This window comes from Mixophyes fleayi, chromosome 1 (assembly GCF_038048845.1).
Source record: "Mixophyes fleayi isolate aMixFle1 chromosome 1, aMixFle1.hap1, whole genome shotgun sequence".
NCBI classification, from domain to species: Eukaryota; Metazoa; Chordata; class Amphibia; order Anura; family Limnodynastidae; genus Mixophyes; species Mixophyes fleayi.
Genome location: NC_134402.1, coordinates 50989979 through 51012007, shown reverse-complemented (window position 1 = coordinate 51012007; position 22029 = coordinate 50989979). Strand labels below are relative to the sequence as shown.

Genomic DNA, 22029 nt, shown 5'->3' with positions numbered 1-22029 from the left:
GAGTGCAGACCTCTGAACTCGTAGGACTTTTGCTCTTCCATCCCTAAGGAAAACCTCTTTTTTATTACTTTAGCTAATCTTAATGATGTATCCCTCCCCTGTCAAATTTCTTGATGTAACAGCTCTTAAATGTTGTGCTCTTTTCTCAGTCATTCATTTGTAAACTTACCTGATGAAGGGGCCTCTCTGCTCTGAAAGCTAGCAAATACAATATTTTTTTTGGGTTAGCCAATGAAGGTATCACTCCTAGAATACTTTTGTCTTTTTTGATATGAAAGTATTTAACATTACATAGATTTTTCTGGCTAACACGGTACTGCAATAATAATAAAAAAATATTTTTTGCTACACATTTATATCAGTCCCTAGATGCTCTCTGCATTGTACATCAGTCAGTGGAAAGCTCTCTGCTTTATATACCGGTCCTTAGAATGCTCTCTGTATTGGTCACTAGATTGCTCTAGGCATTGTATGAAGGTCACTAGAATAGTCTGCACTGAATACTAGTCAAATGAGGCTGTGTTGTATTTGATTATAGCTATTTGATAAAGATGAGCTATAGTTAAAACCATGCCCACATTAGGTAAACCACACCTGAAAGGATTTCATTACAAGAGCCGGGCATTTTTTGGCTTCAGGTTCCAATCATTCAATAGCTGTGGCTCGTATGGAGCTGTTGCATAGGCTTGTATGGTGTTTATTTCCATTTGGATTACAAAGATAAAAAGAATTCCAATGGGATTACAAAAACAGAATATTTTTCGATTGGATTATAACAGTTCAGCAAAGGAAGAAGATTTCATTATATAAAAAAGAAAGTTTATTCAATTAAACTTTATTTTAAAATATGTGTCTGAGTTTTTTATTTATTTAACTAACCTGGTCTATTATACTGTGATCACAGAGGTGGCAAAGCTGCCGCTCCAGGCTGGGGCAGGCTAGGCCAGTTGTGCGCATTACATTTTGGGCTGCTTTATCAGCAGGGGGCACAACACCCACGCGCCTGTTACCCCAGGACTACATTTCCTATTGACAGAGAGACAGCTCCTCGGCTCCCTGCTCACTGCAGCGTCCTCACGTGTAAAAATGTCTTCAGGGCACTGCCAAAATACAGGAGACAAGAGGAGCCGGCACGCAAACAGCAAGAAGGAGGATCAAGAAGATGCAAGAAGAAGTTACAGAAAGAAGAAAAAGAGAAGCCCAGGAGCGATCGGGTAATTAAATTACTGCAGGGGTTGGACAGAAGAGGGGGGTTGGTGAGAAGAGTGGGGACTGGTGAGAAAAGGGGGCTTGTGAGAAAAGGGAGCTGGTGAGAAGAGGGGGTTGGTGAGAAAAGGGGGCTGATGAGAAAAGGGGGCTGGTGAGAAAAGGGGGCTGGAGAGAGGAGGGGAGGATGGTGAGAAAAGGGGCTTGGAGAGACAAGAGGGCTGGTGAGAAGTGGGGCTGGTGAGAAAAGGAGTCCGGTGAGAAGAGGGGCGGGGGAGAAAAGGGGTGAGGAGAGCGGGCTGGTAAGAAGATGGGAGGCTGGTAAGAAGGGGGGGCTGGAGAGAAAAGGGGGGCTGGAGAGAAAGGGGGGCTGGTGAGAAAAGAGGGGCTGGTGAGAAAAGTGAGCTGGTGAGAAGAGGGGCTTGAAGAGAAAAGGGGTCTGGTGAGAAGAGGGGAGGCTGGTGAGAAGAGGGGCATGGAGAGAAAAGGGGGCTGGTGGGAAGAGGGGGCTAGTAAGAAGTGGGGAGGCTGTTGAGAAAAGGGGGGCTGGTGAGAAAAGGGAGCTGGTGAGAAGAGGGGGCTGGTGAGAAGAGGGAAGACTGATGAAAAGACGGGCTTTGAGAGAAAAGGGGGCTGGTGAGAAGAGGGGCGGGAGAAAAAAAGGTGCTGATGAGAAGAAGGAAGGCTGGTGAGAGGAGGGGGGACTGGTGAGATGAGGGACTGGAGAGAAGGGGGGACTGGTGAGAAGAGGGGACTGGTGAGAAGAGGGAGGCTGGTGAGAAGAGGGGATGGAGAGAAAAGGGAGCTGGTGAGATGAGGGTCTGGAGACAAAAGGGGGCTGTGAGATGAAGGGCTGGAGAGAAGGGGGGTTGGTGAGAAGAGTGGGCAGGAGAGAAGGGGGGTTTGGTGAGAAGAGGGGGCAGGAGAGACGTGGAGGCCTGGAGAGAAGGGAGAGCTGGAGAGATAAGAGGACTGGTGAGAAGGGGGGGACTGGTGAGAAGAGCTGAGACGGCTGGAGAGGAGGGGTTCTGGAAAGAAGGGGAGAGGGGATCTGCAAAAAATTCAGGAGGGCGGAGAGAAGGTGGGATTTCCTTTGAAGTACATAAATATATGGTACATACTATAAAAACATAAATAATACAAAAAACAAATCAGTAAAATATTAATTTGCAATAATAATCTCTATTAAACGTGAGGACCTAATCTCATTGGTCTCCACAGCTCAGGGAAAATGGGAAGACCAGCCTTAAGTTGGTTTCCACTATAAGAGGATGGACCTTTTATAGTAGGATCCAGACCAGGCTGTCTTCTGGTAACAGTTGAGGTTCTGGGTCGGCTCAGAGATACTCATCTGCCTTATTCATTCTGCTCCAGAGAGGTTACATGAACATGTGTGAGTGAGAATGAGAAGCTTTCAGTTCTATTGCATTAACAAAAAATACAAGCCTTTAGAAAGAGAAAAAGAATATAATTTTACACATGAAAACATAGGGGCAGATATTATATTCTATGCATAATTAATATATACTTAAGAACATTAATTATATGATTTATATTTATTATATTATCTTCCATTCTCCCACAATAATAATAATAGCTTATTGCGGGGCAGTAACCCTAATCACATTAAGTAGATCAGCACGGAAAACATGAGAAGGCTGATGGTCATTTCTGTAGATACCAGTGAATTTTATGCTTCAGTGAAGCCACTGGTTCCTAGTGAATTGATAGGCATCTTTCTTATCAATATAATGTCACAAAATGGCTGCCACCCCTGTATACAGGTGACAGTGAGAAGGGCAAAAGCAAAAAAAAGTAATAACAAATTAGGCTGTGGTCATACACTGAGGGCCATCTCCAGTTTTGTCACTGTGTTATTATAAAGGAATTTTGGACATAGTTACCTACTCTTACAGAACATCAGGGAAACTCGTGAAGTGAGCAGGGAATTCTCCTGCAAGAGTTATTTTCTGTAAATGTAGGTGGAGACATGTCATGATTATTCAAATCTTGTTATTAAGCCACACCCAACTCAGGGAAAACTGAGTGGGCAGGAGCACGATGTAGCAATTAGCGCATTGCCCCGCCAACTTAATGACATAAAAGCGTCACCAAGTCCTGTACGCCTTCTTTTCATACCTGTCATCCGCATCTCCTGGAAAGCAGGTATGAAATATAGGTAGTTATAATTTGGGAATGTTTACTATGGTACATTTTGATAATGATTATTTGAACTGCTCTGCAGTCAGTTCAGCACAATTCTCATTCAGTGGAAACTAATATTAGTAATTGTATGATGAAATGTTCCAAATATTGTAATATTCATATAAAAAGTCAGAATAAGAACTGAGATCTGCATAGGAACGAAGGATAATAAAAGCTTTGCTGTATCTTTAACTGAGCTATTCTCTGGAGTGGTAATGGTTAACTATTTTGGTACGCCCATCCGGTGTCATAGGGGAGGGGTTCAGAGGCTATAAGTTGGATGGGCGGAGTTTTAGTCAGCTTTGCAGATCTGGACTTGCCCACCCACCCTCCATGTTTCGTGGGGTTCATAAGAACATGGAGAATCGGAAGGTTACTCTCAGGAGAGGTACCAGTGGCTGTTGGCGGTTATAGTCGCGAAGATGGATGGGGTATTTGCCAGAAAACGCAGTTCAGTCGACGGCCAGTGGTTGGTTGGGCGCACATTACGGTATTAGGGCACGTTGAACCCGCCTCTCTTCGAGTGAATCGGCTATTAGTCTCGGTTCAGGTACCACCCCTGTGGGTTGCCCTGTGGCTGCTTTCCGTATAGCCCAGAGGATGGGCGGATTCGGTAGAATCCGGACGTAGTGCCCAGTCCAGTGCCCCGTCCAGGTAGATATGTGCGCTCGGGGTGTGATTAGTTGTCCCCCACTTGAACCCAGGGGTTTTGGTTGCCCCGGATGAGTCCTAAGGGGATGCTAGGACAGTTGGGTTTTGCCTGGCAGCGTCGGATTGACTGCTTTATTCTCCTCCACCATAGTTAATAAATTCATTTAATTTTGCCACACTCAAGTCTCGTGTCGTTACTTTAAGGTGATAGTTGAATAAAACGAAGAAGGTAAAAGAGGTTAAGATAATAGACATAAGCCTTTTTTAAGAAACGCAATGGAGTCTGACATATTTACATGAGAAAGTCACCAAAATAAACCTACAGTTTGTGGTAGATGAGCCGAGAGACTGCACGTCACACTGATTTATTTGTGTATGATAAGTAGGCATATGGTTTTATTTGTGTGGGAAATTGTATTTGTTCTGAGTGATGGTGTGAGCACATTAATGGAAAGTCCTGCACATCTACTCTACCGCCTGAAGACAGGAAGAATCCGTTTCCTTCTAACCCGTACATTCACATCAAAGTAACATTTTACAAATTATTAACTATTTTTCATTTTCCACTGAAAATGCACAATGCTGCCTCTGGAGATGTTCTTTACTTGTTGTACAAGCAAAATAGCAAAACTATACTGCAAGCATGGACTGTACTGTAACGTGTACCAGTGTCATAACAAAAAGATTTATTCACGAATGGCTACATACATTAACATTCAAACTGAGCACACCTGGCTGTGAATAGATGTTTACAGAAGCATTTACATTGTTAAACTAATTACTATTAATGGTTCTTAAATGTGCATGCGTGTGTTCAAAGGCGTATGTACCCAAGGCAAAGATAGATGTCAGACTGTGACTATCTCACAAGGACTCCACACATGGTGTAATCGCATACACTAGTATGCAGATTGTATTTTATGCTTCTGTGTGTCCTACTGTACTTAAATTAATCTAACAAGCCTGGTAAAAGCAGAAGGAAGAGGGCACTATTGGCTCCTCCTGGAGATTTGGACAAGTTACACTATTCAGATTGATTATTTTTCTTTTCCATTTGCAATACTGCACGATTGAAGATTTTTAAAGGATTAAACAATGTGGGTTTGTTTGTATTTATTTATTTACAGTTTATATGGAAAATGCGACTCGCATTCATTACTAACACTGTTAAAACGTTTTCTCTCTTGTGTACTATAAGTGACATTTCATTATATTATAATGTGTACGAGTGGGGCAATGCAACTTTCAACTTTCATATTTATTGCCAACACTGTCGGCACAAGTATACGCATTTGTACTCCTGACGTACACTTTATGCAGAATTACTGCTGGTTTGGAGTTGTACACATCTTTATTATACATGCTATTCGACTAAGGGTGTGCACTGGCCACTTTTAGTGTTTTGGGTTTTGGGTTCTGATTAGCTTGAGGTTTTGGGTTCTGATTTGTTTTGCCAAAACACCTGACAAAAGGTTTTGGTTCTGATTTAGGGTTTTGGGTTCTGATTTATTTTTAAAAAAGCATAAAAAGGGTTAAAATCAAGTTTTTTGTTTATTTTTCACTCCTATGCTATTATTAACCTCAATAACATTCAATAACAATCATTTCCACTAATTTCCAGTCTATTCGGAACACCTCACACCTCACAATATTGATTTTAGGTTCAATATTTGATTTTTTTGGTACAGCAGCAACAGTGAACGTATTTTGAAATAGCAGTACCTATTTTTTGGTACAGCAGCAACAGTGAACGTAGTTTGGAATTGCAGTACCTATTTTTTGGTACAGCAGCAACAGTGAACGTAGTTTGGAATTGCAGTACCTATTTTTGGGTACAGCAGCAACAGTGAATGTAGTTTAATATCTGATACGCATCTATGTGGACTGCGTAGTGGAGTGGCCCCGGTACCCAATTTGGTACCGGGGCCACAATATAAAACCCTCAACTGGTCTGAATTCCACTGCACAGCTATCTGGACTGCGTAGTGGAGTGGCCCCGGTACCCAATTTGGTACCGGGCCCACAATATATCACCCTCAACTGGTCTGAATTCCACTGCACATATGGCTGCTCCTACATCCTCTGCAGCATATAGGGGGTGTAGTTCGAGCACGTCTTGTTTTTGACGACCATGGTACAGAGCATTCATCATTGAGATCCCATCAAGTATGTCAAAGACAGACAGCGTCGAAGTGTTACTTGTTGGCTTTGTGAACAAAAAAACTGTCCCTGTTGCAAATCTTTGTGCAATGAAGAGTGACTTTTTCATTTAAAGGCTCAAGCTTTCAAGTGTAGTGTTTATAACATCATTATACCAACAGGTAAAGATCCTTTTTATTGGGATAATGGAGCCACAAAGGAAATTGCACATATGTAATGCCCGCACAATGTTACTGGCGTTGTCTGACACCACAAATCCCCAGGAGAGTCTAAGTGGGTTAAGCCACTGAGAGATTATTTCCCTCAGTTTCTGGACTGATGCACCACTGGACTCAGCAAGGACAGAGCACTGGACTGATGCACCACTGGACTCAGCAAGGACAGAGCACTGGACTGATGCACCACTGAACTCAGCAAGGACAGAGCACTGGACTGATGCACCACTGGACTCAGCAAGGACAGAGCACTGGACTGATGCACCACTGGACTCAGCAAGGACAGAGCACTGGACTGATGCACCACTGGACTCAGCAAGGACAGAGCACTGGACTGATGCACCACTGGACTCAGCAAGGACTTTTTTGAATATTTTTTTTTTTATATTATTTTAAAAGGATGTTTGTAGAATTTTTCTTTTTTTTTTCTTTTTATGGAAGAATTTTTAATACTTTTGAAATAAATATGCACTTAGCAGAACAAAGCACAGGACAAAACGCACCGCTGGACTCAGCAAGGACAGAGCACTGGACTGATGCACCACTGGACTCAGCAAGGACAGAGCACTGGACTGATGCACCACTGGACTCAGCAAGGACAAAGCACTGGACTGATGCACCACTGGACTCAGCAGGACAGAGCACTGGCAAAAGCACCACTGGACTCAGCAGGACAGAGCACTGGCAAAAGCACCACTGGACTCAGCAGGACAGAGCACAGCACAGCACAGCACGAGAAATAGCAGGACAGAGGACCACCTAACACACCCTCCCTCTTCCCTGATCAATGCCCGAGTGAAGATGGCCGCGGCAAGTGGGGAATTTAAAGAATCCGAGTATCGCGAGATCCGACAGCGGGATTATGACTCAGAGCCTCGTTTTAAGTTTCAGAATCGGCGGGAATACCCGGACAGTGCTCGGATCTGACTCGGATCCGCGCTGTTCGGAGGGCTCGGATTCCAGGAATCCAAGTCCGCTCATCCTTAGATTCCAGATGACGTTACTGAATAATGGTGGAATGCAGATTGGAAGAGCACACTATTGAATAGATCTGATCCACATTCATCCCTGATGGACCAGCAAATCTTATCATCTCTGTATTCATAGATTATCTACAGTTTATATTTTATTTAGTATTGACAACTCATCCTCAGGAATTACCATATTGATCGCATGCTGGGCATGTTTGAGAGAATGTTGTGTTGAGCACAAATAGCTTGGTCTTTAGTATACGGTGGATCAAAATATCTGAATTAGTGATCATCGTCATCATCATCATCATCAACATTTATTTATATAGCGCCAGCAAATTCCGTAGCACTTTACAATTGGGAATAGACATTAATAAGACAATACTGGATAATACATACAGACAGAGAGGTAAGAGAACCCTGCTCAAAAGCTTACAATCTATAGGACAATGGGAGTTAGAAACACAAGAGCATGTGCTACATCATAATGCACAATGGACCAGCCAGGCTGCAAAGGTAAAAGTACTGAGTGGGCTGTGTGTGTTGCAATTTTGGTCAGAAGGTTGTTGTCTTGCGTTAGCAGTGTAGAGGATGGCAATAGGGTAATCTAGGGAAATTAAGATGATGGTTGAGGAATATCATAACCTTGTCTGAAGAGGTGGGTTTTCAGTGAACGCTTGAAGGTTTGAAGACTAGAGGAAAGTCTTACTGTGCGTGGGAGGGAATTCCACAAAGTAGGTGCAGCCCTGAAAAAAATCCTGTAACCGAGAATGGGAGGATGTGATGAGAGTGGAGGAGAGACGTAGATCTTGTGCAGAACGGAGGTGTCAAGTAGAGAGATATTTCGACACAAGTGAGGAGATGTATGTTGGTGCAATTTTGTTGATGGCCTTGTATGTTAGTAGAAGAATTTTATATTGGATTCGTTGAAATACAGGCAGACAATGTAGAGACTGACAGAGTGGCTCAGCAGAGCATGTACTCCTATGAGGAAATCCATAATATGTGTCCTCTTGGTAAGCCATAGAGAGAAGGAGACTTATATATGCTGGATTTGCTGTAGGCAGATATGATTTATTCTGTATTTACATGTAAATTGATTTACTAATTACAACAGTTTCTTAAGTTACATACCAGAAAGTAAAAAAACAGTAATTTGTGCTGCAAGACATAGCTCTGATTGGGAAATATGGGTGAACTGCCAATAACCCACAGTTAATGACTCTACAAGGGATACTCATGCCAAATCCTTCCTTGCCCCCAAGCTATTACAGCATTATTCAGCTTCTTGTTTGTGGCTGTTTCAGCTGGGGACACATACAGATATCCAAAGTGATGACATTAATAATTTGACATACACAAGTAAGTACACTTTTCATGCGACAGAAAGTTTACACGTATGTTTGTAGCCCAAATTGCATCAAACTCTAAATGATGCCCTCTGTGTGCAAAGATGAGACTACATAGGGTCTCCAAATCTATCATCATCATCATCTTTTATTTATATAGCGCCACTAATTCCGCAGCGCTGTACAGAGAACTCACTCACATCAGTCCCTGCCCCATTGGAGCTTGCAGTCTAAATCCCCTAACACACACACACACAGACAGAGTAAGGTCAATTTAATAGCAGCCAATAAACATACCAGTATGTTTTTGGAGTGTGGGAGAAAACCGGAGCATCCAGAGGAAACCCACGCAAACACGGGGAGAACATACAAACTCCACACAGATAAGGCCATGGTCGGGAATCAAACTCATGACCCCAGTGCTGTGAGGCAGAAGGCCTAACCACTAAACCACTGTGCTGCCCACGACATATGAATTACACATGCTGTGTTGCCCACATGCATGATGGTAAAAAAAAATAATTATACATGCATACAGCATACATGTGAACTAATTATCATGGGCTGGGTGGCAAAGTGGACTACCTTGGGCTGGATCACTGAACGACCTGCATTTATTTCTTTAAAATGCTTATAATAGGCTGCTGAGCCGAGTTTCACCCTCTGGACTAAAATTCACCAACCAGCCCTTGCTAATTGGGGTATAGCCATGAAGCATGTGTATATTTCATATGTGTCTAAAATAACAAGGCTGACAATTATAAGGACTATATGAATTTATGACATGCATAAAGTTGTTTTCTGTAATAAATAAGTAATGTAGCAGAGCTGTCTATAATGCTGCTTATCATGAATCATTAATGCCTGTGCCCTATAGGGTCACTGCAAAGGAATCTCCATGAAAGTGGGAAAACTAGTTTGATATCTCATGTCCATATCCAAGATGTTTGGAAGCGCAATAAATAACTGCTGTATCAGTTTTATGTGGAGAGAATGAGTCTTATTAGTCTGTGTGCACGAACGACCTCTCAAAATATCAGCTTGCAGCACTAATAGGGTCATGGGGTGTCAATGAATTGCGATGCTCTGCAGCCTTCTAATTTGTGTCCATTCATTTGACACCGGAGCTAACAATGTCTTCTTGTTTCCTTGGATAGGCATCTCTGTAAGCGTGTCAACATTCAATCTGGTTGCCATATCTCTGGAGCGATACAGTGCAATTTGTAAGCCCCTACAGTCGAGAGTATGGCAGACAAAGTCACATGCCTTGAAGGTGATCGGAGTTACCTGGTTTCTGTCATTTACCATTATGTCACCGTACCCAATTTATAGCACATTGGTGCCGTTTCCAAAGTTTGAAAATACAGTCGGGCACATGTGTCGTCTGGAGTGGCCCAGTGACCTCACCCAGCAATCGTGGTAAGTATTGAATTATTATGTTACATCAGTCTACAGCTGCTAGTTAACAATATCCAGAAGTTGTATATCCTTATTGCTCAACAGGAAAAAAAATATTTTAAGAGTTACACTAAATAATGCATTTTGGCTTCCAGATTTTTGTATATTTTTTTATTTTAATGGACTTTGCACAGGGGTTGTTTTTAAAGCTGTTTGGATCGTGCAAATGACAGGGCACCAACTAGTGGCAAACAAATTCTTATCATTTCTCAGTTTTCCTCAGTTGTTCTCTAGAACTTAACTCAGGCTTATCACAGTCAGCACAGTTTGTGAATGTTAAGCACCATGGTCTGTGGTTAGGTAAGTACTAAGGAAAGGATTAAACTGCATAATGTTGATGTTTCCTACCACTGCACAATAAACCTATTTACCCGTTAAACTTATTACTCTAAAATGAAATAACTTCACGAACACAGATATAAATTTGACAAATAAGGTCACAGTTTTAATTAGAATTAAATTGTGGTCGGAATGCAAAATGCAAGTTCAGCAAAACAAACCAATATGAAACCAAACGAGTGGATGGCTAACTGGCCCGGAATCCAAGATATCATCTTTTATTGAATGGCCAGCGCTTAGTCTGGTATCGGAGGAAAAAAATGCCCCCTCTGGACTCACAATGACGTGTCCATACTAAACAGTTCAGGGAGTCCTCAACTGGACCAAGAGCCACTAAGTAAAGCGAAGTAGGAAGTACTCTGCGGCCAATCAGCGAAAGTGCCTTGTATTAGCCGCTAACCGCAATGCTTTCCTGCCAACTTTGCCTTGTTTTTAACATTGCAAAGGGCAGGCGGGACAGACTTTGTGTAGTAAAAGAGGCAGGGCAACCACAAGAGGCAGTTGGTACAGAAAAATTCCCGGGATCTCCTCAAGGATCCTTTTGGCTCTTGCCGGATGGCTTAACAACACTTAAACCGCTAATAGGTAAGTGCATTGTAACACAGACAAACATATTGCGTTTAAGTGTGTTTGGCTAATAGGGCCTCTTTTGTCAGAGAAAAATTGTAAATGTAGTTTCTTGCTCATTGTCATAGACAACAATGAAGAAGGCCAACCTTCCAGTGCTACCTCCCCACTGCCATGCCACCCCTTGATATTTGGTATTTCAAATTGGCTGTGTGAATTGCCACTAAGACAGGCAGCTGCCTCTGTCTGCTGTATTCACCTAACGTCAGAAATTGTATCATGTGCTGCTTTCAATGGAGTTCCCTTTGTGCAATTTAAATGCACAATATGTGCCCATTCCACAGAATGGCGATGATTTATTAATGCATATGTTAAAAGCTACACAATTAGAACATTTGAAATAAAGACAGTCCCAGTACCTTCTTACTATAATGAGTTATTTAAGACTTTGAAGAAGGGTGGAATTGTAAAATTGTGGAAAGGTCAATTTAGCATTGTAGGATTTTACAATGTGGAAGCTGGCAGTGCTCTGACTGGACATTATCACAAGGAGAAGTCACACACCACAAAGTACAGTGACTGCACAAACCCAACTATGAATACATATTGGGTCTGATTAATCGTACGTATCTGATGATTTTGAGCGGTTTGGTGATGTACAATGCCTTTTCCAGCATGATGGAGCACCTTGCCATAAGGCAAAAGTGATAACTAAGTGGCTCGGGGATCAAAACATCTAAATTTTGGGTCCATGGCCAGGAAACTCCCCAGACCTTAATACCATTGAAAACTTGTGGTCAATCCTCAAGAGGCGCGGGGACAAAAATAAGTCCACAAATTCTGACAAACTCCAAGCATTGATTAGGCAAGAATGGGCAGCCAGTCAGTCAGTATGTGACCCAGAAGTTGATTGACAGCATGCCAGGGCGAATTGCAGAGGTCTTCGAAAAGAAGGGTCAACACTGCAAATATTGACTCTTTACATAAACATAATGTAATTGTCAATAAAAGTCTTTGACACTTATGAAATATTTGTAATTTTACTTCAGTATACCATAGCAACATCTGACATAAAGGTCTAAAAAAACGGTAGCAGCAGACTTTGTGAAAGCCAATATTTGTGTCATTCTCAAAACTTTTGGCCATGACTGTACATTATTATTCATTTAAAAAAATAAATGAATAGTTTGGCAGAGTTGAATTGCGTTGCTTTGAATTTATTTTATAATAATTATCTTTGAGTTTATTTTTTAAGAGTTCTTAGGTAAATACCACATTATTTACATTATTTAAGGATTTGGTATTACAGTACACATATAGAATGTTGTATTTAATGTTGTATTTACCTAAGAACCCTCTTACAACGTAAACTCAAAGCTACTTATTATTAGAGATGCTTGGGCTCGTTTTTCCGAAAAACCAAGCCCCCCCCCCCCGCGAACTCAGCAGATCTGAGTACCAAGACACGCCAAGAGGCGTAACGGCTGTAGATCCAAGTGCAATGACCAATTTGCTCTGACTCTATATTACCACCAATGTCTCTGTTTCTCAAATCTCACACTTGGTCACTTAATATGAACATATATACTTCTTCACCCTGAAAAGGAATAGTTCCCAGCATTGGAAAAACATTAGCACGGCATCGTTTTGGTCTGACGGGATGGTCTAGTTGTAAGCGGTTCACTATGAGTGCAAATTTGGAAAATGTTGTGGTTGTACAAATCAGTGGGTGTGGCTTCAAGTCTGTGAGTGTTTGATGGTTGCCTAAGCCAAAGCTAATATACAGTATGTGTGTATTTATGGTACTTACACACATTTAGTATAAGTACATAACTATTTACACACATTTATTTCATACAATTAAGACATACATATACTGCCAGACAGGCTAGTGTGGTCTTCCAGGCCTGGTCATTCCATTCTGCATATACGTTCACTTCCTATTATCACTTTATAGAGCCTCATTTAGAGATAAGAGACAATACAACTAGAAGGTAGGAGTAGCTTTGTCATGGTACAAATTTGCTCTCTATAGCTGGATTTTCTTTTACCTCTATATTAGGTCTATAGTGCTCTGGATGTAACAGAACCCAGCAAATCCATCCACTCCTCCCAAAACAAACCATACCTTCATCCAGTGGTATATTTATAAATTGTGTAGCCCATTATAGAAGAAAGTGAGGAAAACAAATATGGTACCTGTGGATGTATCACTTAAAAATATCTTATTGCAATAATATATTTAAATTATCTGCACAGTGTGCCAATTTATATCATTGCAAATGTACTGATTCTTGATACTGTGTTTTAGAAATTATACTTATTTTATTATATTGTATTATAGGAATTGCATTAATTTCTGAGGTATTGATTTGTAACTTTTGAGAGAGGATGTCATGAATGGATTTGTATAACTTTTCTAAAGAATTTCCCTCATGTTAATTAGACCTCTTCATCTCAGTGGCCAACACATTTATTCAGCCTGTATACACAGAAGGGTGGGGGGGGGGGGGCGCTGCCTCTCTATCTGTGTGCTTGTATCCTGCATCTCAGATCCTGTCCGAATAATGCACACAGAAGGTTTTGGGATATAGCAAATTAGTGTAAATTTTGTTAACTTTGCAATGCATTTAAATCCATGTTTTGGGGAACCATATTGCATCCTGATACTAAAAATAACTCAGACTTCTTGGGGCCATGAAAGAGTTCAGGGGACTGGCTTACCCCCTGCTAGGCTGTGTCCAAAACTGTATGAAACAGCACTGGTTTTGTACTGAAATGTATCATTATTGTTCCTTCTGACCTTTCTAATCACTGGTACCCTAAACAAGTGTGAATTGTCCTTGTTAGGATTACTTGAGCAATTTAATAAACCATCTTTTGCTTCAAGAACCTGCTTTGACAACTACTTACCCTGCTGTAAATTCCTGTGAGCTACAGATTAGACCCAAATCTAATCCGTTCTCTGATTGTTCTGAGGTTGGTACCCAGCATTCTAGTAACAATGTTTGCAGCTACCTGCAGCTCTGACCAGTGTGATAGGCCAGGGGGAAGCCATCCATAGCAACCCTGATTTGAAGGCAAGAGGTCATGTATACCAGCCCTGGTGTATCAGCAGGGGGGTACACTAGCAGCGACTGTTATCCAGAAGAAACATGGTTCTGGATGCCGTTAAGGAGTCCAGTGGTGGCAGCATTGTAAGCCCCTACTACTGCGGCAGGGGCGCAATTGGGATAAAGAAAGTAAGCCCAGCCTGTTCCCAACAACAACAGACAGGGTAGCATAGGCGGTCCATCCTGTAACAGTACCCTTCTTTTAAATATACCCGTGACACTTTGCAAAGGAAACTCTCAAGTTTGAACACAAAGTGAAAATATAATGTATTGTTTGATTATTCTTTAGAAGAACAGATATAAAACAAAAGAAAAAAATCTGAATCCTTTGATATATCAGGCTGATGTGCGCAGATAAGACATAAATGTGCATCTTTTGACAAACCACAGGGTACATTCTTTGCTGGCCTGGTGTCAGTACCCAAGAGAGCTTATCAATGACATGATGTGGTTAAGAACAATAAAAATAAAATAAAATAAACACAACTATTAGACCAACGATAAATGTAATGTCAATGACAATGTTCATCTAAATCTCACATGCCAGTTATAATGCCTGTCAGGATTGATTATGCCAGTGGGAATACCCACCCAGCAATTTCAAATATGCCAATGACAATGTTCCACAAGATTTAATATGCCAGTGATAATGTCCACCATGATCTAATCTAATTTGCTAGTCATAATGCACAGTAATTACTATTAGCTAGCAGTAATGTTTTGTAATTTTTAATATGCCATTGATAGTTCCCAGCAAGATCATAGGCTAATGGTAATGTCTAGCAGGACTTAATATACCTATAATAATGTCCAGCAAGATGTAATAGGTCAATGGCAATGCCTCTCATCATCTGGTATTAAAATTATTTTTATTTAATTTTTTTATATTATTAAAAAACCTTAACAACAATAAACTAAAGCTAAACCCACGCAGGGGTAGCAACAGTGTTGTGTAATTAAACATACAATATCTACTCTTAAACATAATGGGCCTGATTCATTAAGGAAAGTAAGGCAAACAAATGAGTACATTTTCTTTTGGACAAAACCACGTTACAATGCAAGGGGTGCAAATTAGTTTATTGTTTTGCACATAAGATAAATACTGTCTGATTTTTCATTTAGCACACAAATATTTAATAGCTTATTTGTAAACTGAAATTTAAAGTTGATCTAGGACATGTCCTGCCACAACTATAAATCTGCCATCACATTTTATATTTACCTCGCCCTCCAATGCAACATGGTTTTGCCAAGGTGAAAAGTTACTAATTTTTTTTTGCTTTACTTTGTTAATGAATCAGGTCAAAATATTTATACTTAAACATACAAAAACGCCTCTCATCATCTTATCTAACATAACAGTGATAATGCTCAACAAATATGAATTGTTACTGATAATATCCAGCAATCTCTAATAAGTCAGTGATAATGTCAAGCAAGATCTAGTAATGCATGTTATGATCTAATATGTCTTAATACCCAATCAGCAAGATCTAATATACCATTGTTATTCATCAACAAGGTATATGCCACTAGTATTGTCCATCATACGCTTACCTGCCAACGAGTTATAGACACCAACGCTAATTATATTGCCCAATAAGATGTAACTTATTAGTAATGTCCATTAAGACACTTATTGGTATCAGTAATACCCAGTAGGATGCCCTTAGAAGCAGTTAATGCCCAGTAATATGTATACTAGAATTACTTCCCAATAAGATGCACAGTAAGATGTCCTCAGAATTAGTATTGTAAAGTAAGATGCTGATTAGAAGTAATCATGCCCTACAAAAATGTACATAATGATCATAGGCTTTATACTCTTGTGTTCCGATCTTAGAACAAACTTGGCAGCACAATGGTCACACATGATCTGACATGAAGTGTGCACATCACTGGCTTCTAATTGGTCATTGCTGGTAGCCAATTGGAAGCTAAAGGCTGCCACTGGGCATTTTTTCATTTTGCTCCCTCTGCTCTTCAATTCCAAAAATCATTCTTGCACTTTGTAGTAGCGAGAGAGAGGACGGACGGGGGGGGGGACAAAATATATCATAGAAATATAATATCTTTTGCACAATCCTGGGATATTGACTGGGATGTAGAGGTCCCTGGGACAGAGATAGGAGTCCCGGGACTCTCCCTAGAAGCTTTGGACTGTTGGCAGGTATGAAAAGTTCACCTTTGAATCTGGAACAGCTCGGAGAGCCAGACTTTCAGAATGCACTTCTTAGATCAACAATGCCTATAGAAAATCTTTATACCCTGTCAAAATAATTACCTTTTTACAGCTGTATTTACACATTATTATTCTCAAAACCAAAGTGAAAATAACATTTACAATTTTTTTTAACAATTAATATAATCTAATTTAGACACTAAAATACCTAGTTTGGATAAGTGATCATACCCTTAGAGTAACCATTATAAACTTGCCAAGGTACAACCAATGACCTTCCAGATCACACAACAGGGTAATTGGCAACCACCTGACAGTGTAGTGGTTTTGATTTTTTTCAGAATAAAACTGGCTGTTCCTTGAGGATTCCACTACTAATAGTGCATGGTAAGCAAATAATTCACCGTGATTAGAAAAGTGCTTTCAAAAGGGCTACGGGATAAAGTTGTGAAAAGGATACAAAAAGATTTCAAAGGCCTTTACTCTCCCTCTAAATACCACTTTGTCATAAAACTTACCTGCTCCACACTCCTGTGCTGCTGATTCCTCTGCCTCTGTGTAGAGGTCAGCACTTCCTGGTTCGGGCGGTCACATGATCGTGGCTGGGAGGCGGCATATTCAAACCTGCAGAGTATATAAAGCTCACTCTGACATTGCAGCTGTGTCAGAGCAACAGGTATTCATACCCAGACTGACTCCCTGTTATGCTGTATTGCTGCTGACCTTGGCTTCTCTTGTGATTCCTTCTTGGATATTGCTTCTGTCTGTTAACCCCTCGTGTACAGTCCTTGCTTGTTTTGACCACTCTCTCTTGGATTCTGATTTTGTACTGCACTATTACCTGTGTACCAGATCCGGGCCTGTTATTGGACTTCCTTTCTGCATACTGATTTTGTAACTCGCTATTGCCAGTATACCAGTCCTCAGCTAGCTGACCTGCTTTCAGATTTCCATTCTCTATGCTGTGTTACGCCTAGTCGTTGATCAGAGGGCCGCGACCTGCCTTTTCCCATCCGCAAAAGTCCATCCTGCTTTGTGGCGTTCTTGGTAAAGCCCGAGGGACTCATTAGACTCCAGTGCTAAACCAGGCTAACACAGGTATCCATTACCCCATGGCTTTCTGACAATCGTTACACACTCAAATCATTATTAAGAAGTGGAAAGAATATGGCACCACCAACACCTTGCCTAGATCGGGTCATCCCTCTAAACTGTATGACAGAGTCAGGAGGATATTGATCAGGGATGCTGCCAAGAGGTCAATGGAAACTTTGAAGGAATTGCAAGTCTTTATGGCTGAGATTGGTTGGGTTGTGTATGTGACAACTATCCCACAAGCTTTACACAAAGCTGCCCTGTATGGCAGGGTGGCAAGTAAAAAGCCTCTTCTGAAAAAGTGCCTTACTCAGTCTCATTTGCACTTTGCAAAATAACACTTGGAAGATTCTGATGCCATATGGCAAAAGGTTGTATGGTCAGATGAGACCAAGATAGAATTTTTTGGACTGAATTCCAAGCGCTATGTTTGGCGCAAACCAAACATAGCACTACACCCAAAACCATAGCTACTATGAAGTATGGTGGTAGCAACATTATGTTGTGGGAGTGTTTCTCTTCAGCAGGGAACAGGCGATTGTTCAAGTTGGAAGGGAAGATGGATGCTGCCAAGTAAACCCAAATTCTTGAGGAAAATTGTGCGGCCCTCTGTCTGACAGCTTAAGATGGACAGGTTGTTCACCTTCCAACACGACAATGACCTTAAACTTACAGCCAACAAAACAATGCAGTAGCTTAAGGATAGGAAGGTGAATGTCCTTGAATGGCCAAGTCAGAGCCCTGACCTAAATCCAGTAGAAAATCTGTGCATGGATTTGAAGAGAGCAGTCATTGCCGCTCACCACGAAACTTGACTTAACTTGAACAATTCTGCAAGGAAGTTAATACTTCCCAATCTAGGTGCACAAAGCTGGATACATATCCAAACAGACTGATGGCTGTAATTATATCAAGCAAAAGGTGGCTCTACAGATTATTAAATGAAGGGACTGATCACTTTTCCAACTCTGTTATTTTAGTTATTCATTTTTTATTAATTTTCAGAACCGTTGCCTTTTTTTCATTAGTTGAATGCAGTAAAGCGAAATATGTAAATAAGACAAAAAATTTTGTCAGCGCAACAATCCTGATGGTACTATTCGTGATCCTGAGGGCTGCTGTTGGTTGAGTTTTGACAATCTCTTAAAAACACTTAAGTTTACAACTGGAAGCTTGTAGTTCCTTCATCCTGCGAGTCTCCAGCGCTCTGGTTGATAATAGGATTGCTGTGTGTCCTCCTGAGTATTACAGAGTTGTCCACTCCGACAGGCTCATAAAGCGAAATGGCATGGTGTTAAAATCAAAAGATACATTTATTGCCTAAAAATGATGCTGACACATACATCAAGATTTGTTGGTATTAGTTTGTCCATGCACAGCTACAGTGGATATCTTCTGCTTGTTCCAATGTCTGTTGGCTCACATTTAAAACAAGTAAAATAGCAATTTTAAAATCCATATAAAACTGTAATCTATAATACAACTAAGATGTATAGTATGTTCCCTTAGCTCAACACATTTCGAGACTCACAGGACAAAGGAACTACAAGCTTCCAGTTAGCAACTTAATGTGACAGAGGGAGGGCACTCCATACACTGTACACTCTGTTCCAACTGATCACCATCCTTGGATTTGGGAAAAGACACTAGTGCCTCGGCCGAAGTGACTGAAATGCAGAGATATGGGGCCATATTACCATCTTACCACTTTTTTATGTTTTCCTAAGTAGCGGTTGGTCTGTAATTCACTTTCGTTTTTTTACTTCTGTATTGTATATGTATGTGTGCTTCAGTTGATAGAATATGTTTCAAAATGTTACATTAATGGGACGTGGTGGAGGTTGAGGCCATGTAAATTCTTGTTAATGTTTGAGTGGTGACAGCAGAGTTGGCCTAGAGTTCTTTTTGTGATCTGCCCCATTTTATGCCCTACCAATTCCAATGTCAAATGAGAAACCCTTCTTCTCTGAGAGATCTGCCAGATCTCCAGCACAAGGACATTCCAATGGTCCCAATTATTAGACTGTGGGGATTATTGGTCCATAAGGGTTTTAGTCAACTGAGAAAATTGGCGTGGTCTTATTTAACCCAATTTTCTAATCAGGGATTTCGGCAGGAATGCAGGTTCCATAGTTTCTGACTGAAGAGCACTAGTGATTTCTAGCAGGTTGGAAAATATTGTGTTTTAAAATTCTTCACTCAATTAACAATTCTCAAAATTAGATTGGGAGTCCTTATGTGCAGATCCCGGTTTTAGCACCTAATTTCCTATTTTATTTTTATTTACTGTGTGTGTTCAATAAAGTGCATTTGGACATATTGTGCTGCTATGTTATATAATTACAAACAGATACAAAAAGTAAACATATATCAGGACATGAGAGAAGGGTGGAAGCGGGACACCTAATAGTGCAGAATTTTATAGATAGTTTACCTCTCAAAAATGGTGGTAATATAAATACGTACCAAATAAATGGCGACGAATAAAGCGCACCAAACAATAGGTCTACTGACACAATTGGATATCTTCAGCCCTTCCTTGCCAGCTCACAATAAAGAACACAGAAACCAGCAATAGTGTAGTACCTTAAAAGTAAGGTGATTCCCAAAATACCACAACACACACCAACTGTGATTGTGTGTACCAAATAATATAAAGAATCAGCTTATCTGTATTCCTTAATATTGTTGGACCCTCTCAGTAGTCTTGATGCTCCCCCTGCAGTGTCTCCACACATAGGTTCCTTGTCTGAGACTAGCAATAAATCCTTCAGCCCTCTGTCTGCAGCCAGTCTAGTGGTATATTTACAAAACTGCGGGTTTGAAGAAGTGGAGATGTTGCCTATAGCAATGGGCCCGAGTAATTAGTACCTGTCCCCCCTCTCTCTGCGGCCCTGAGTGCGGCTGCTAGGAGGTCTGCACACAGCTGCACCACACCAACTTGTAGGAATGCAATGGCTGCCCAGTGATGACTTCTACCCTGTGTCAAACAAAAAACAACATCTCTTTTTCCCTCAAAAACTGACCTGAAATGAAGTGAAGTGAAGTGTAGAGATGGGAGCAAGTGCTCCTTACTATCAGCTGGGAGACATCAGCACTGTGCAGGGGACAGATTCAAGGTAGAAGAGATACATTTTACCAGTGCTGATATATCTCAAAGAGGTGTGACCCCTTCATATTTTTGCTATAGAGCCGAGTAGAGATGCTCAGACTCGGTTTTTGGAAATTGGAACCTACCTAAACATCACAAGTCTGATACTTTCCCGCTTCCTTGGATCTGAATCAAGGCAAAACATCATCATTGTGTCATTGGATCTCACGGGTTTTGGACTCCATAAGTACATTCCTCCCCAGGAGATCCAGCGCCATTGCTCACACAGAAACAGGAGGGGTAGCAGTGTTCTTGTCACTTCACAAAAATTGACTGGAAATGACTGGAAATTAATATTATTGAGGTTAATAATGTAGGAACAAAAAAACAGCCAAATTAGATGATTTTAGCATTTAAAAAAAAAAAAAAAAAGCAAAAAAAGATCCAAAACCAAAATATGAAGTTAATACAGATGTGAAGATACCGGGGTTATCTGGCCCAATGCTACCCACTTCACGCTGGCTGGCCACCCACGAGTGCCTTCCTATGCCAGGGAAGTCTACCCAGTACCTTCTAGGATTCGTATGGTCACTCAGGCAAAATACAGTTATAAAAATACAACAGTATATTTATTGTCATACAAACACTAGAATATGATGTACACACAGTAAATAAATGCCAGGCAGATTTACCACATCATCTCTCCCTTACCCCACTAGTTTAAGAAATTATAGTCACCTGGCTGTCCAGACTTCACGACCCATGGATCTCTCTCAGCTCCATATATAGACTAATTAGAAAACGACAACTCAAAAGCTAGATCTTGCACCTTCATGAATGAAATCCCAGAATGAACACCCTTCCCCCCTGGAGTCGTTCCTTATATCTCAGCTCTAATTTCCACAGTCTTTCCCCTCCCTGGGCAAACCCCTGGGTCTATTCTTCTTAACCATTGGTCAGGGCAGGACTAGGGGGTTTGGACAGGGCAGTGAAGATGAGCTGTCCTTTCACAGAAGCCCCCTGCTGGTAGGCAGACAGAATGTCTGGACTAGTCCTAAGGAGAACAATTGATGCTAATTGGCTTCCCCTACTTCCAAGGATAAGGTAGAAGTAAGCCCCTCCTAAAATTAACCCCTTACACTACTGTGTGATGCCACAGGGTCCCCAGCTGTTCCATGCTTCCTGTAGAGGAAGGAGGGGGGAGAATGACTGCAGCTCCCGCCCTCTTACCTGTATTGTGGACACCACCTGATCTTTACCCATAACCCTCCTTGCTTCAGTTTAAGGACAATGAATAACATTACTGCAAGTTATCAATATATAATACACAATATACATATTTACATTGAACTACAATGTCCCCTTAGCCACATGTAATTGGACAATGCAGTTGTAGTCTGATGAGCTGGGGAACAAAAGCAAGG

General features: G+C 41.0%; 1 protein-coding gene across 1 annotated transcript in view; it reads left to right on the top strand.

Annotated features, from left to right (window-relative positions):
- CCKAR (cholecystokinin A receptor) overlaps positions 1 to 22029 on the top strand; it is a 43668-nt gene that overhangs the window by 4810 nt on the left and 16829 nt on the right. The window contains exon 3 of the mRNA XM_075194759.1: positions 9915 to 10176. Within this exon, the coding sequence (XP_075050860.1) occupies positions 9915 to 10176 (262 nt within the window). The remainder of the gene's footprint in view (positions 1 to 9914; positions 10177 to 22029) is intronic.